The 18,274-nt window shown below is 38.3% G+C and overlaps 1 protein-coding gene across 5 annotated transcripts in view; it reads left to right on the forward strand.

Moving 5' to 3' along the window:
* Nucleotides 1–18,274, forward strand: part of DCC (DCC netrin 1 receptor) — a 1,237,100-nt gene that overhangs the window by 718,678 nt on the left and 500,148 nt on the right. For all 5 annotated transcript variants that reach the window (XM_021073456.2, XM_021073460.2, XM_021073463.2 and 2 more), the window contains 2 exons: nt 2,181–2,335; nt 4,962–5,082. In XM_021073456.2, the coding sequence (XP_020929115.2) occupies nt 2,181–2,335; nt 4,962–5,082 (276 nt within the window). The remainder of the gene's footprint in view (nt 1–2,180; nt 2,336–4,961; nt 5,083–18,274) is intronic.

Below are 18,274 nucleotides of genomic sequence, written 5' to 3' on the forward strand. Positions count from 1 at the left end.
TGTATGTATGTATATATACATATATACTTATATGTATGTGTGCTATATACATATATACTTATATGTATGTATGCTATATACATATATACAAGTTTAGCCTTAACTCCATAAATTACTTTCAAGATCCACCAATGGAAGTCACCTAAATTTTGAAAATTTTGATGTAGGCACAGATGATTTCAGGAATTCCAATGAAAGTGAACCCTAGAGCTAAGTAGACTCAGGCCTTTTTCATGGCACCAGGAAAAAAGGACTTAAATGGAGAGGAGTAGACAATGTGATATTATTTTTCAGTTGCTCTAATTGCTTAATTTCTATTATCTCTGAGGCTTTGGGAAAATTTTTGAGTTATCATCCCATCAGAATTTTCCAGTGGCAAAATAATTTTCCATCAGAATTTGGCATTGGAATTTTCCTATTACAAAATAGTTCAGAATGTAGGCAGCAGATTCACCCTCTCTGGGTCTAGAACCCACAAGGTATATGGTTTGGAAAAGTAAACACCTCAGCCTCTTCATTTTTAAAATGAGAATGATAGAGCCTGCTTCCAATAGCTATGGTGCCAATAATAAATAGCATAGACTAGTACATTGTTCAGTCAGCTCTCAATAAATCTTGGCTATCAGCTGATAAATAAATACTTGATCAAAATCTGTAATAAAAGTGAAAACAGAATCCAAAAGAGACAATTAATGTATCTGCTCAGAGGCACTCAAAAAATATTTCTGATGTTGGTTCATTCTCAGTAAATTCGGTGAAAGAATAAAGTGTCTCACTCTAATATTAGTCTAAATTATAAATAATTAGCTCTGTATACAATGGTGATACATTCTCTATAGGAAAGATTCCAGACACAATTTTTTTTTCACATCTTTGGTTTGTGAATATTAACGCATCCCAGCTGAATATTAATGCATACCAATTTGCCCTTGTGTAAGATGAAAGACTTTTAAAAGTTGTTTAGTACTAAAGTTCCAAGTGTTTAGTTAAAAACTAGGAAACTAAGACAAGGAAGTAGTGAGTGAAGGATTGATTGATTGATTGACTGATTTGACTTCCAAGATCATTCAATAGGACAACTAAGACTTGAGTCATAGGTGTTTTCCACTGGCTCTCTCTTTATCTGGAAGGCAGTGACCATCAAAGATTTCAAATACACTTTGGCTTCAGGGGAAAGTATTGTCATAGCAGTTGGAAGGAGCAAAGTGTGGTGGTTACTCAAGGAAGCAAACTTATCACTCCTTCCTCACTGAGCATACAATGACAACACAGTCTATCTTTAAAAAGGTCTTCTAAAAATGCATATTTATTCCCAAAGTGAAAAGGAGATCAAGGCTGCTCCTTCGTTGTGAATTTAACCTGGATCTCAGACAATATAAATATTCAAGTCTGACATCATTTCAAGATTGCCCAGGGGGAAGAAGATGATATCACTTTTTAAAATTTTCCTCTCCTGGGCAGGGTTTTGAGGGACCAAGTGTGAGACATTTGCCAGCAAAGGTGTATTATCTTACATTTGTAATTTCCTTTCAATTGCAAATTTCTATCATTGAGTAACTAGTATTATGGTAATTAAGACATTAAATTACTATATCATATATTGTGCTGAGAAAACAGTAATACAATATAGTGATGCATTCCAATAGGTGATTATTAGGACAATAGGAATGTGCCAGAGTAAAGATGATAGTAATTTTTAGTGTCCTATCACCGCAGCCAGTTTCAACAGAAATGAGTCCATCACATTAACTAAATCTTAATGAAAGTCTAGAATTACATGGCACTAAACTTTCATGTCGTATACTTCAGGTTGTCTCAGTCACATCAGCTTCCTTTTATTTGCTTTATCAGCATAGTTTCCATAGCTTCCTTTCCATTATTCTTTATGTAGGTCAACTGGATACAAAAACTTGGGTATTCAGAATGTTTATTATACGCAATTATCTTTCCAAGTTTTTTTTTTCTTTAATTTCTTTGTGGCAAAACACCATTAATACGACTGTTTCACTGCATTTGGGCAGTGGGGTGCATCGTGTCCTCCAGCAGTTTCTGTAAAGTAAGGGTTTAAGCGAATGATTTGAATTGCAAACATTTTCAATATTTGTTTCTAACCCAAAGAAGACTTCAGCATGCAAGTCCACATCCCCACCCACTCACTTTTTTTTTTTCTGTCTTTACAGTTCCGCCATGGTTTTTAAATCACCCTTCCAACCTCTATGCCTATGAAAGCATGGATATTGAGTTTGAATGTGCAGTCTCTGGGAAGCCTGTGCCCACTGTGAATTGGATGAAGAATGGAGATGTGGTCATTCCTAGTGATTATTTTCAGATAGTGGTAATTATCTTTTTTTTTTTTTTCTTTTTTTTGTATTAGCTTTACAATTCCGTTCGTTGTCTTGCTATGTTCTCAGCTGCTTTTCTTTTCTGGGAACAAGGTTCCCATTGGGAATTTTTATGATGTGTGAACATGGTTCTAATAAAGCAAATGACTTTTTAGATGTAGAATTTTTTAGCTATAAATGGGTAGTCAAAGAGTCTAGCCACCCCCCCCCCTTTTTTTTACAGAAGAGGTTTTAAACAAACAAAATGTAGAGGGCCTTGGACAAATAGTTTCTAAATATTCTCATTGGTGGTGCTTTGGAGAATAGAGTACAGAATCTAGTTGGAGACTATATGAAGCCAAGAATCTCTTCTTTAACTTTTGCTCATTATCATCAAATTTCAGTAAGATGTGCTGCTTCTGATTAGGGTGGTCTTATTTGATAATGTAGATGGCCATTCTTTGCTCCTTTGCTGCTCTCCCAGGTAGGACCAGCAGATCCTACACGAGTAGTGGAAAAGGGCAGTGGTGTTGGTAGCAGTGATGATGGTGGTGGCAGTGACAGAGAAGTCATGGAGACCCAGAGCTCACATTGCTTTGTAATTTAAAATGTTGGAAAGAAAATTGAAGCAAACAACAGCAGTTCTGTTAGTTCCTATAAGGTTTGATGTACACTCTGTCCCTGTCCTGAAGTGGATCATGGGATAATGGTATTATATTCCCTGAGTTGTTGTCCTGGTACAGAGTGAGTGATCAATACCTGTCATTATTATTATTGTTTTTGCTGCTACCAGCAGAATGCTTTGCTAATTTAAAAATACTCTATATTGTACAGCAGAAATTGATACAATACTGTACATCAACTATAATTTAATAAAAAAGACAAAAAAAAACAGAAAATATTCCATGAACACTCTCCTTTTGGTGTAGACCATCAATAGAGGTTCTGAATTCAAGTGTATGAATATATGAGAAATATCAAAAGCACTTTTTAAATATCAAAGGACTTTGCAAACTAAAGAAGGAGGCTTTCGGTCCACGTCTCTTATGTTTGAATGCAGGCATGACCTTGTCAAAGAAAAGTAGTCTTCCAAGCAGAATGAGATAAGAGTGTAAGTGCCCTATGGAATTCAGACACAAACTCTCCCCATGGCTTTACACTGCCTCTTGCTGGTGGGTCCCTCTTCCATAATCAGTCAACTTTTGCAAACTTTCATACTCTCTTTATCCATGCATTTTATCATACTATAAGGGCTCTTAAGAAATACATCCATAAAGAATATCTTTATCATGTTTATCACCACTTACCATTTTTCACCTTCAGCAGCATGTGTTTAATTGGTTGGGAATAGAGTAAGAAAAGGAAAACATTTTAACTTTTGAATGCCACATCAATCCTTTAGTTCCTTTAAGTGCAATGCTATTTCCCCTTTCACTGAATTAAAAATGACCTGCCATGGAGCAACTGAAAACTGTTGTATACACCTAAAATATATGCTACTTGCATATAGAGGAAATTGTTGAGTGCCCTTAAGGACACATGATAAAATGCAACATTTATTTTTTTCCTACAGTTTGAATAATTGTTCCCCCAGCACGACTCATTATAGCCAACCTATTTAAATGGTTCCTTTTTTTAAGATGAAAAGAAAATGTATGGTATGAGCCTTTTTCACATTAAATTGTGCTTAAAAATATTTCCCCAATAGCCCCACATACCTGAGAGTCACGGTTGGTCACGCATGCAACATTTAGCACAACTAGTAACTTATGAGAACTGTTAATTAGAAGTTACTCAGCTTTATCTAAGAATTTTATATCAGCTGAGAATTGACTACAAGACACTAAAAACAATTAAGAATTCCCCATGAGGTAATATTTATCTCTTAATGACTGCAGGGGAAGTGATTTAACACATCTCACTTATTCAACTAATTCTTATACTCTCGAAGATAAAACCGAGTTAGTGTAATTAAATGCTGTTTCAGATCATTTTATCATCCATCCTTGAGAAACATGGTGGCTCAATTTATATAAAACATGAGCTAACGTTTTATTTAATTTATGGATTACAGAAGGTGAAACATTTCAGCCGTATAACCAAAACAATGTGGGTATAAATTATCCACCATATCCTCCTCCATATCCCTGAAAGAGCACACAATTTTAAAAGGATTTTCAGACTTTTTTCTCTTCAGTAAACACTTCCAGAAAATATCCAACCTAGATTTCTTGTCCTTTAGAAGTTGCAAAGATCAGTATATTTTGTTTCCTTTTGCTTTTTCTTTTCCTTCTCCAGCAGCTGCTGAACGTATTTCCTTCAATACATGGAAAAGAATAAGTTCCTTTTGATGCTAATAACTTCTATTTCTTCCAAACCAAATAAAAGGGTTTTCTGTTTACTGCTCATTTAGATATTGCAGAACTAGGTTAAATTGATGCATAGGATTCAGCAGAGTTTTGGGAACCTGTGACATTTCCCAGGTGACATAGGCTATACTGTCAGGCTGAGAACCCTCTTGGTCTCCCTTCTGGTTTCTTCTGCAAAGTTTTATTCTAATTTGTGTTCATTGTGTCACTTGAAGGTTTTTTTTTTGTTTTGCCTTTTCCAAATATTTTACCTACATTTTCATCTCCCTAGGGAGGAAGCAACCTACGAATCCTGGGGGTGGTGAAGTCGGACGAAGGCTTTTATCAGTGTGTAGCTGAAAACGAGGCTGGGAATGCTCAGACCAGTGCACAACTCATTGTCCCTAAGCCTGGTAAGAGGAGGCAAACTTTGTTCTGGGTCCTGTAGTTATAGTTCTGCCTGCTTCATCTGGAAATATGTTTTGTTTCCCCTATCCTCCAAGTCAGTTTGAAATTATTTAGTTATTTAGTTAATCAAGGTGCACATTTGTGTATCAGTGGTATATTTGAGCTAGGACATTATATCTGTTTTTATCTCTATCAATATGTATCTCCATTCAGCGAGATACAGTCATTACGAACAATAGGTGCCTCTGGTTGTCAAGACAACAACTACTAAATCACTGCCTCTTCTCTCTTTTGTGGCCTGGCTTTCTTTTCAGTGTTTCATATGGATATAAAATCTATATATGGAACTTGCACATATGTGTATGTAATAGATAAGCATTTATGTGTATGCATGCACATGCCTGTTTATAGATTGATAGTCTTTTTTCTTTTCTTTTCTTTTTTTTTCTTTCTTTCTTTTTTTTTTTTTTTTTGCTGCTATTTAAAGCTGCACTTGTGCCATATGGAGTTCCCAGGCTAGGGGGAGAATCGGAACTACAGCTGCTGGCCTACACCACAGCTTACGGCAAAACCAGATCTTTAACCCACTAAGGAATGCCAGGGATCAACCTGCATCCTCATGGATACTAGTTGGATTCATAACCCTCTGAGCCACAACAGGAACTTCTCTATACTGTTAAATCAATGGAAGTTGGCAAGAAAATCATAGAAATAATCACTTGAAAATAACAATCTCTCTCTTTTATAAAAACAGATTTTGATAAATTGTCTTTTTTTCTGTAATTGAAAAAAATGTTTTATTTTGTTCTGTAGTCTTTTAGGGATTTAATATTGTGGTATATTCAAAACTAGCATAAGTCTTCATTAAACATGTCATGCAATATTCTCACAACAATGCAATTTCTACCAAACAAAAAACTAAACCCCAAAAAAACTAATTGGTCAGCTGCTTTGAAATGTGGTTACACTAAAGGTCAAAAACATCTATTTTTTTTTAAAGTATAGACTGAACATTTGTTTACATAGATCCAAATACTTTAAAACATTAATACCTCCTTTTATATATACAGTGTGTTGATTTCAGCCTCTTTGACCAGTTTCCTTCCTCTCACCTCAATCTTGTCTTAAACGTTCCCTGAAGTGAGTTTAATAGAAAGCAGCCATTTCTCTATAGCTTTAGAAGCATATGATACATAGTCTTTCTTTGGCTTCTTTCACTTAAAATGTGCCTATTAAGGCCTTATATTTTGTGCATTTCTAACCAGTTATCCTAAGACTCTCATAATAATGCTCACGATGGTGACTTCCACATTTTTTTCTTGATTAAAACCAAGCAAAATAAGTAACCATAGAACAATAGTCCTAAAGGAGTAAAGGAATGAAAGAATCTATCTAGGAATTGAAAGGGACAATTAACTTGTTCAAGATCACCGATCTTTCTGAAGGACTGTTACCATTCCTTTAATGTGTCTTACGTGTTGCTGTAACTTCATTTGTGTGTCTAAGTACGTTCTCTTCTGCTGAAACAGTAATGGATAAATAAGAGAAAAGAAACCTCTGAAATCAAGGTCCCTAACGTGAGCCACGGTTTAAAAACTCCATCTACATCATTAGCAACGACAATGTGGCAACATTTATACTAATGCCAGCTGCCCCACACATCACAGAACAAGAGAATTCTGGTTAACATTGATTTTCAGCTGAGGCGGTAAAGCTGAGGAAAGTGCAAGATTAAGTAGTCCCATATTGCTAAAGAGAAGTACGGGGCACATTCTCCTGGGACTTGTTGGCAAGTGCCAAACAGGGCCAGTTATCATTCCCTGTTACTGCCGTTAGGGATGGAGGATTCTTTGAAGTGTTGACATTCATAGGATTAGACATGACCCCATGGTATTTTCTTTCCCTCACAAGTCAAGTTGTAGAAATACCCAGAATACCCCTTGAACAGTGTGTGTCTATCTGTGTGTGTGAATGTTTACAAAAATGGAAAATGGGCAACTTATCATGACTAAAACCTGTCTGGAGTTGCCCACGATCCCAGGGGCAGGAAGGGGAAGGCAACTGCGGGATGAAGCTCTATTTCTACCTTTGGGAAGAACAGCTTGTGAGTTGAACTTTAAGAAAGCAGGGCTGCAGACCTCCTGAAAGGACCCTGACCAAGAGGGTCTTGGCTGCTGAGGTTGCAGCATCCAAAATACACTTGAGGGGGGCTGCCTGGAGTGTAACTGAGCTGGGAGCTGGTGCAGAAAGCCAACCAGACCCTGTTGCACCTGCTTCAGGAAGGGGTCCAGGAACAGTGCCCCTGGGGGTCAGGGAAAGGGCCTCTAAAGATCCCACTGAGCTCCACAAAAAAGAGGTATATGGATGCTTTCCGTGACAGTGGACTCGTGAGAGTGAAAGCTGAGAAAAATAGCTTTTGTCTCTTTACTCCAAATCCATCCTCTCCTTTTACACTTGTGATGCCCTAGGCAGAGGGGAGGAGAATATAAACCCAAGACAATAAAAACAAAACAAAGCAAAACAAAGCAGGTAACAGACATTCCCACCGCTCTTCCCCATTTAACCTATTAACATTAAGCTATTAACATTAGGTTAATGTCTTGATTTAGATCTCACTGGTATATTTTGCTGTTGTTGTTGTTGTGTTTTTTAATACCTGAAAATAAGTTTGTTTTTTTTTCTCTTTTCAGTGTCATACCCACAGCATATGGAAGTTCCTAGGCTAGGGGTAGAATTGGAGCTGTAGCTGCCAGCCTAGGACACAACCACGGCAATGCAAGATCTGAGCTGCCTCTGTGACCTGCGCTGCAGCTTGTGACAATGCTGGATTCCTTAGCCTACTGAGTGAGGCCAGGGATTGAACCCACATCCTCACAGACACTGTGTTGGGTCCTTAACCTACTGAGCCACAGTGGGAAGCCTGAAAATAAGGCTTAAAGGCCTTAATAATAGCTTAAAATATTTTAAGATGCCCTTAGGACCTAAGGATTGACCCCAGTTACTATCTGGGGTTAGAAAGAAATCCAAAAGAGTGTGCTTGAAAGTGGACAACAGGAAAAAGGAAAACTGTTTTTCCTTAATATTCCAGTAGTTCAGTTCATTCAATAAAGTAATTATAGGCATTCAACCTTACTTACACCAGGAGGCTCTGATTTCAACAAGTAGCTCTTTATTAACAGTATCTTGATTCTATTCAGGCCCTGATTCCTTTCAGTCTACGTGACCATGCAAGAGCAAAGCTCCCCTCAGCAGAAATATCATTTACCTCCTGGCTAGGGCAAGCCTTGGAGAAAATCTTGAAAATTCATTATTTTCTCATCTAGATGTTAAAATGTTGTCAGTGGATTCTACCCTCTTGGCCAGTAGTGTTTATTGTCTCTGGCATTGGATTAGAAAGCAAGTACAAGAAAATAAAGACAAAAATCCAAAAGCGTGACAGAACACCATTGTGGCTGTCTTACTTCCCCTTCCTTGTAAATGATGGATTGCTTCTTCCTGGCTATTTAATCAGGTCTTCAAATAATTCCTCCCCAAATCCATAGAGACACGGTGGAGGCCGCGTGCACAGATGGTGAAGAGCCAGCTATAAATATAAACTCAGCAATGAGGCTGACCATGGCAGGAAGAACAGAGCCCTCTCTGTTTAAGATCCAACAATAAATGGTCACCGTATATTTTCCGGTGCATCGTGGGCCCGTGTGGCCCAGCTGTTCAGCTTTGGCCTGTTCACACGCTTACAGCTCATAGTTTCTCTTGGCAACCATAACAATCTGCTTCTCACTGAAGCGCACACAATGACCTGTTCCAGGCAGTGCCCATTGTCATTGGATATTTACATAAGCCTAATGAAGTTTGAACCTAGTCTTTTATATACAGTTAGCACTTCCCTCTTCAGCAATTAGTGACTTAGGAAATAAACATCTTCTATGAAATTAAATTGAGTTAATGACTTGTTTTTCTCTCCAGAAAATAAGTTTTGGAAAAATATTGAAATGTGGGCACTGGAACATCTCAAATAGATACGTGGTTTCCTCTAGATAAAGATCAAGTGATCAATGGCATTTAAAAAAAATAATAGTGCTAGAGGAAGTGCTATCAGTAATGACATACATCTCACGCTGTTATACCATACACACAGTTCCAGCCCACTGATCATCTCTCTATGTACCTAATGTAAACATGAACACACATCCACCTACACACTCAGACGATGGATGTTTAAGAGAACTTCGCATAGGCATCAAAAATGCTTAGCCATGGGAGTTCCACAGCACTGTCCTAGCTGTGGTGTGGGTTTGATACCTGGCCTGGGAACTTCTGCATTCCACGGTGGTGAATGCAAATTAAAATATTTTAGCTTAGCTAATGTATATCACATCTATCATCTATTCATCTCTACTAAGGCCTAAAGAAATATTTTATTGTTGTTATTTGTTTTAGTTTTATTTGTTTATCGTTCAGTGAAGGGCATTAGTTAAGAAGTCCTCTTTCCAAACGGAGATTAACTGTAGCTCAGTCTACTATTCAGTGAATAGCCCAGTCAAAAAGTGTCAAGAATCAGGAGTTCCTGCTGTGGCACAGTGGATTAAGAATCTGACTGCAGCTCTCGGGTCACTCCGGAGTTGTGGGGTGATTCCCAGGCGCTCACAGTGGCTTAAGGATCCAGAGTTGCCCAGCTATGGCTTGGATTTGATCATGCTTGGCTTCAATCCTTGGCCCAGAAACTTCCATATTGTGTGGGTGCAGGCATTAAAAAGAAAAGCGTCATGAATGAATGTGTTGGATTTCCCATCATGGTGCAGTGGAAACGAATCCGACTAGTATCCATAAGGATGTGGATTCAATCCCTGGCCTTGCTCAGTGGGTTGGGGATCCATGCCATGTTGCTGTGGCTGTTGTGTAGGCTGGCAGCTATAGCTCCAGTTTGACCCTGGTCTGGGAACTTCATATGCCTCAGGTATGGCCCTAAAAAAAAAACAGAAAAAAAAAAGAATCAATGTGTTAATTATCATAAGAATAAGATGTTTCAATGGCCAGATTTTCAGACAGGTCAGCAATATCTTAGGATCTGGTTGGCATAGCAGACGCTGATGAATTAGTTACCCTTGAGTCATTAGCCAGTAAACTGGAGTGTGGGTAGGTAATAACTAAGATTATTTGGTGGCAAGGAGGAAAAGTAAGCATATTTTTTGGTACTGGGACGAGGGTTTGGGGGGTGGGTGTATGGGGAGCATAGAGACCAAAGAAGGAGCAAGGATAAGGTAGATGTAAGTTATCAGTTACCTCTGAGTCAGTGATTCTGGTTCTGGCAGCTAAGGTAGTATTACATTTCCTGGCAATGGTCTATTGTCAAGGTAACTAGAAATACCTAACTGTTTGGCAGAGAAGATGAGGGCAAAGGAATTGGGAATGCAGCTGTAATCAGAGCATATGCAACCTGGAATATTTTAAATGTAATGGCAAAAATAGGTGATGATAGAATAAGGTTGCTGGGGGAGAAGTAATGTATTCTTCATATTCTGTTATGCACACACACAAAAAAAGGCAAATGAATATGCAAATTCACAAATGAACACATGCTATTATAAATATTTCCTAAATGTAGATTTACTGGGTCAATGTCTGAATCATACCTTCCACAGAAGAAATCAGTATGGGGTATGGGTCTCATGTTATGATTGAGTATTTGCTAATGCTGGTTTTGTGTTTTTCCTTCAACATTAGTAACAAATTAGAGTCCCTCACTATGGGAAGAGAAATATAGTAGTTAAGCATTTGGGAAAATGTGAGTTATTATCAATTCTTTGTCCTCCACTGGAAGAGGTTACTGATTACAAATGATGTAGAATTTTTAACATTGGATTAAGGCAGTAATCATATATTAGCAAAAGTAAGGTCTGGTCATGAACACCAAAGCATAAAATCAGAAGACCTTTGTTCTGCTTTTGTGACTTGTTGCCTGTCAATATGAGAAGAGTACCTTCAAATTCAAATGTACAAGAGGAATATTTGGGTGCATACTCACATAATTGTATATTAGCTGCAACTAAGTAAAGTGCTTCTTAGTAAATGTGGACACATACAGTAACTTCAGTGGGATTGTGTAAAGCAATGAAAACTTGTACAATTAGTCTCAATGCTTCAAGATCTGTTGGAATTTAATTTGTCTGTGTAATAGAACATAAACAACTTTGTAAAAGAGAATGTAACTAGTGCTAAAGTGATGTATTTTTTATCTTGATATTAGTCACCGATGGTCAATTAGGTTGAATTTTTGTCTCTAAATATGAGAAGAGTTCCTCTCATTTAAATGCTCAGTAGTATTTCGTGTGGGATCAAATTACTCCAGGAGTTCTATAAATAATTTAGAAGAGCCAGTTCCATGTGCTAGACTAATATATTGGTAGACCCAAACTGGAAAATGAGGCATTAGACAGTTTCCCTCACACAAACTGGGATGCTCATTAAAACTACAAACCTCTTTTGAGTTCCATCATTGAGTCTAAATGAATACAAGTGCAACTTAATATTTTTGAAACTTATTTCCAGTGATGATTATAGTGATTATAGCTCACAAGCTTTCCAAAAACATTTTTCCTCATAAGCCTTAGTAATTAACTGGAGCTATTAGGATACAGAAACAATTTTTTTTTCATGGAGATTATTATATATGGCTATGAATTCATTTAATCTACTGAAAAAATTATTTCACTTGCTAAGGTAAAGATAAAAACAAGAGGAAGGTAGTGTCTGCTCTTGTATTTTCTACATCAAAGTCTTCTTTCCCTCGGAGAAATGTGGACATCAAACTAGCAGTTTCCCTGAAGGTGTCCATTGATAGCCTAAATTTGACATGAATCAATCATTTGATCTCTTACCATGTAATATTCACCTACTCTATGAGATGTGGAGACATTCCATCTCTCCATCCTTCTCTAGCTTATCTATAGAGACTTAAAATATATTGGAGTCTTGAATATTTTTTTGAACAGAATCTTCGACGATGCCGCCTAACCTTTCTAAGTCTCCATTTCCTCGGCTTTAAAATACGGTAGATAATTGTCTCAAAGATTTAGTGCAATGAATGTATGTAAAAGGGATTTGTGGGCTGTAAATTGATGCACAAATGTTATTATAAAGTCTTCCATCGGATTGTTTAGTCTCAAGAAAAATAGCAGACATTTATTGGGATAGATACAGTGATAGCTATTTTCTTGCATGTTTTTCCACCCTCCAAGGACAGTATTAACAAACAAATGTTTCAGGGTCAGTGGCCATTTGAAGTTGAGGTTTTTTAGCCCAGTGGACAAGGTTAAGGGAAGAGGCCTATTTCAAAATGCCTGTCGGTAGTAGGGTTTGCAGTAGGATTTACGGAATCAGTTTAATGACTTGCTCATTCCAGTTTTATGTTGGCAGAGGTTTCTCAGCAAATAAAGGCTTGTCATTCACTTTGTTCTTCCTTCACTATGTGTTTCAAGTTAGAAGCTGGCTCAGTGCTAATCAAGTGGACATGGCTGTGTGGCAGAATTTGAAATTAGAAATGAACTCTACAGTGAACATGTAGTATCCTAAAACCAGGGATGACTGGAAATCCATGCAATATGAAAGACTTAATAGAGTCATAAATATTGATCACATCAGACTTTGGTGGTAAACACACCAAAGATTGTTATTATACCACTTTCCTAAAACCTCATAGTGGGGAACTAGAGAAGAAGAATCTGGATTTTTACTCTGCACACAAAGAATCCTGTGCTTGTTATATTTCTGCCTTTCTCTGTAAATGACCATTTGATAATAGGTGTGGACACTCAGACTACACACACAAACACACACACACATATCTAGACGCCTTCTGATATATTATTAGAGAATTTTAAAATATCAATGTAATAATAGGAAGCACATATAATTTCATAGCTGAAATTATATAGGTGCAATTTTTAGCTGTCAAAGTGGTAATAATCAACATCAATAAAACTACAAGGAGGAGTTCCCATCGTGGCACAGTGGTTAACGAATCCGACTAGGAACCAAGAGGTTGCGGGTTTGGTCCCTGCCCTTGCTCAGTGGGTTAATGATCCTGCGTTGCCGTGAGCTGTGGTGTAGGTTGCAGACGCAGCTCGGATCCCGCATTGCTGTGGCTCTGGCGTAGGCCAATGGCTACAGCTCCGATTTGACCCCTAACCTGGGAACCTCCATATGCCGTGGGAGCGGCCCAAAGAAATAGCAAAAAAGACGAAAAAAAAAAAAAAAAAACTACAAGGAAATAGTACTCAGATACACAGTTTGAAGGATTGAATTGCAATATAATCATACCAAAGGCCTCAGGCGATTCCATAGGAAGCTTTGAAGGTGGGGTAGCTACTTAGACTACTCTGCCCCCAGAGGTGTATATGTCTTTGAGTGAAGTGTTTCTCTTGGCTGAAGGCAGTGACTGGAGAAGGATTCAGTAGCAGACCCTCAGCCACCATCACTTCCTCCAGCTGGATGAATGAGTGCCACAGTCCTGACAGGGAGACCCAGGCGGTACACCACTCCATCCACTACAGTTTTCCCCTTGTGCCCCTCAAATGTATTTATTTCCTGTAATAAATGGTAGAGATAACTATTCCAGGAGTCAGAGTAGCCTCAAGGCTGCACCTGGCCCTCTTTGATTTCCTCCTCCCACCCATTATTCTTCTCATCCTCAGCTAGCAGCTCGGCTGGTCTACATGGCTTATCAGGTGGGACGACTCAAACTCCTATCCCTTTGCAAGCTGTAGAAATGGTACTAGTTTATTTACCATCAAAATTGTGGAGGAGCATACCAAGAGACACTCCATTTGGTCACTTCGGTGCTAACCATAGTCCTCCCTGTTTCCTCTCTTCCCCCTGATGATCTGAGTAGTTTTTCTTGCCTTGCCTGCTGGTATTTTGTCACAAGAAGCCTGAAAAGACAAGAAAGCAGTGATAGCTCAAAAGTTCATCGTGAAAGGCCTTCCTCTGCTGCAAACTAGGACTTCTAAGTCCACAAAGCATAGAGTTGCTGGGATGAGAAACACCGATTCCCAAATGGGTTTTTGGGAAGTGATGGCAAGCAGCACCACACCTACTTCAATTTATTGTATCCAGTTACTCTACCTTTGGGGATAGGGTACCACATACTGGTCATTAATTTTGCATACACACTAGAACCTAGAGGAGGGCTTTCCCTTTTTTTTTTTTTTTTTTAAGGATATTATCTCTATCCTTTCCTCCTTAATCCTCTAGAAGGCTGTACCTAGGCTGTATGAAGTAGCAGCTTCTCAGTGGTTGGTTTGTAATAGTATCAGTAGAGCCCCTGGCCACATGTTCATGCTCATGTGGCTTTTGCTATCAAGTATATTATTTAACCTTCTGCAGTGTTATGCATGATGCCATGTTGGTATCTCTGATACTTTGTGAGTTCTAGATAGCACTGCAGGCTGAAGCCTTGGGAATGAAAAAAGGTGGAATACATGCATATTCCATTAGAGATGAATGTCTGTCCTTTAAAGAGTGAAAGGAGTCCCATATAACATGTTATGAGGCTGGTTGGTGCCCTCAAAAAATGGTGTGTTATTGGTGATATGCATTTCTCTCTGTTCTAGTAGACTGGATATATGTCAGCACCAGTAGCTGCTGGTGAGGAGGAGCAGCTTTGTTGGGTCTGAGCCCTGTTGTTGGGATGCATTTGTTCCATCCTGGCCACAAGAGCCTTTTCACCTATTCAACTCTCATGTCACCACTGGAGCCTGGCTGACATCAACTGGCTGAATTTTTCCATCTAATTGATTGGGTTTCTATCATAGATAATACAGTCTGTGATGTTCAGATGTTTATAATTAGCAATAATCGTGGGATAAACCTCGTTGACTACAGTACTACCATTGCACAATGCTTAGTGCTTAGATGGGATTTAAAGATCTTTATACTTAATATTCACTCCCAGAGGTCCATCCATATTCCTCTTCTCCCAATGTCTTTGTCTCTGTCCTTCTAATCATCTGGTATAACAGATGCAATGGGAACTACCATTTACTTAAGTTTGTATTTGTCCTCTGTAATCTTCTGGGTTTGCTCTGATTTTTGTAAAGAACCAGATTTGGGAATTAAATTAGAATATGATAGCAATTACCATTCTGTAGAACTTTAAGAGCGACAACCACCTCCACCCTTCCCTCAAGATGTGATATGATACAGCGATAAGTGTAATAAAATATAAAATATAATTGTTTAGAAAATACGGGTCCCAACTTTTAAAATGAACTTATATCTTAATCTGTTTCTATATTCATAATGAAACTCTATTATTTTTATTTTAGAAATCAAAACACACAGATGCAAAGATTAGCAAACAACAAGCACTCTCTATCAAAGTGCTGCATTGGTTTGAAAAATGAGAGTATGGTTTTGCCTTTAACTTCAGGCCCCAAAGAAGCTACTTGGAGTATTCTTTACCCCTTGGGACAAGTAGACAATTTTAGGAGATAAGACCTTTGTATTTTAGTATTTTAAATCTAATGAGAAACTTAGAAACATGAGAAAATAAACACCACTTTAACTTATGGAAAATAACATGTTGACAGAGCTGTAATCTGTCCTATTTAGAGCAAGATTGATGTAAATAGAGACAAAAAGAAAAACAGAAAAACATTTTCGAGAAACTTATTGTAGTGGTTACTGTGCACCAAGCACTTTATAAGCATCATTCCTTTCACTTCTACAATAATCAATCTAGAATATATTACTGTTCTCGTTATACATGTTAGAGGGTTGTGCCTGGGAGTTCCTGTCGTGGAGCAGCAGAAATGAATCTGACTAGGAACCATGAGGTTGTAGGTTTGATCCCAGGCCTCTCTCAATGGATTGAGGATCCAGTGTTGCTGTGAGCTGCAGTGTAGGTTGCAGACTCGGCTCAGATATGGCATTGCTATGGCTGTGGTGTAGGCCGACAGCTTCAGCTCTGATTAGACCCCTAGTCTGGGAACCTCCATATGCGGCAGTTGCAGCCCTAAAACATCAAAAAACCAAAAATGTTATGCTCTAAAGAAGACAGGGTAATGTGGATAACTGTGCAATAGAAAATAGCAATAAAGTAGTGGAACTGGATTTGAAAATGTTATTAATGGGTACCATGCTGAGTTCAGGCTTTACTATCACGTATTAATTGATTTCTCTCGAGTCCTATGGAGGAGATAGAATTATTTCCCCCTTTGTAGGTGAGAAAACTGTGACTCCAGAGAGTAACTAACTTCTCTAGGGCCCCAAAGCCAGCCAGCTGTCTGATTTCTGCATCTGCTTTCTCATCCACTGTGCCATGATGTGACTCTCCACCCACATTCTATCTACCACATGGACCTCGGTCAGGTAAAGGGGTGATGTTTTAGACTTATTTGAATCTAGTCAGACTAGTTTTGGAATTATTTATAGAGGAGTAAAACTTGCAATAAATTAATTTTCTAACATTCTGCCACCCAAATGATTATTGTCCAGATTCCCAGTGTATTAGAGGTCATTACCAAGTGTGGGCCAGTTATAATATATGCCGTAACAGTCTTAAAGAGGAACATCCTATAATCCCTGCTATCCAGGAATCCATACTTTAATCAAAATTAAATTTGATACAACCGATCTTAATTATCAAATACAATTAAGAGAGAGTAACTTGTCACGGTGTTTTAGTTATTCAACATTTATTAAACACCCAGATAATGTATGAAGACTCACACAACAAGTGAAAAGTAGAGATGGTAGATGCTATTCCAAGTAAGTTCAAATTTTTTTTTTTTTTTTTTTTTTTTTTTGTTGTTGTTGTTGTTGCTATTTCTTGGGCCACTCCCACGGCATATGGAGGTTCCCAGGCTAGGGGTCGAATCGGAGCTGTAGCTGCCAGCCCACGCCAGAGCCACAGCAACGCGGGATCCGAGCCGAGTCTGCGACCTACACCACAGCTCACGGCAACGCCAGATCCTTAACCCACTGAGCAAGGCCGGGGATCGAACCCACAACCTCATGGTTCCTAGTCAAATTCGTTAACCACTGAGCCACGATGGGAACTCCCCAATTTTTTTATATTATAATTTTAAATTCTAACACATCCAGTGCTTGGTGTATTTTTGTCGTTGCTGTATTCTAACCCTGTTTTTAGTACCACCTGTCACATAGAATGACAGGTCTTCTATTGTTTTGAAAAACTCTTTCACTTGTTAGTTTATTTTTGTTCCCAGCTTTAAGTAAGCAGCTCCAGGTTAAAGTATATGTTAAATTTTCTTATGATAAATTAATCTAAATAGGTTAAAGTATTTGATTATAATTAATGTAGTTCCATAAAAAAGCAATAGTTAACAAGCCTAAATGAATTTATCACATCTATAGTTGTATAATGATCATAACAATCTGATTTCACAGGATTTCCACCCCACAGCCCAGGCACATCCCCCCACCCCCAAACTGTCTCCTCCGGAGACCATAAGTTTTTCAGTGTCTGTGAGTCAACATCTGTTCTGCAAAGAAGTTCAGTCTGTCCTTTTTTCAGATTCCACATGTCAGTGAAAGCATTTGATGTTGGTGTCTCATTGTATGGCTGACTTCACTTAGCATGATAGTTTCTAGGTCCATCCATGTTGCAAAAGATGCTGGTATTTCGTTCTTTTTTAATGGCTGAGTAATATTCCATTGTGTATATTTACCACCTCTTCTTGATCCACTCCTCTATAGATGGACATTTAGGTTGTTTCCATGTCTTGGCTATTGTAAATAGTGCTGCAATGAACATCGGAATACATGTGTCTTTGCAAGTCGTGGTTTTCTCTGGATAGATGCCCAGGAGTGGGATTGATGGATCAAATGGTAGTACTATGTTTAGTTTTCTGAGGAATCTCCATACTGCTTTCCACAAGGGTTGCACCAATTTACAATCCCACCAACAGTGTACTAGTGTTCCTTTTTTCTCCACACCCTCTCCAGCACTTCTTGTTTGTAGACTTTTGGATGATGGCTGGTGTAAGGTGGTACCTCATAGTGGTTTTGATTTGTATTTCTCTAATAATGAGTGATGTTGAACATCCTTTCATGTGTTTCTCGGCCATCTGTATGTCTTCTTTGGAGAACTGTCTGTTTAGAACTTCTGCCCATTTTTTGATGGAGTTGTTTGTTTTTTTGGTATGGAGCTGCAGAAGGTGTTTATAAATTTTG

Source organism: Sus scrofa, chromosome 1, assembly GCF_054392235.1.
Source record: "Sus scrofa isolate SSC_HxYL_T2T_F1_AM1 chromosome 1, Sscrofa_HxYL_maternal_Yorkshire_Landrace_v2.0, whole genome shotgun sequence".
NCBI classification, from domain to species: domain Eukaryota; kingdom Metazoa; phylum Chordata; class Mammalia; order Artiodactyla; family Suidae; genus Sus; species Sus scrofa.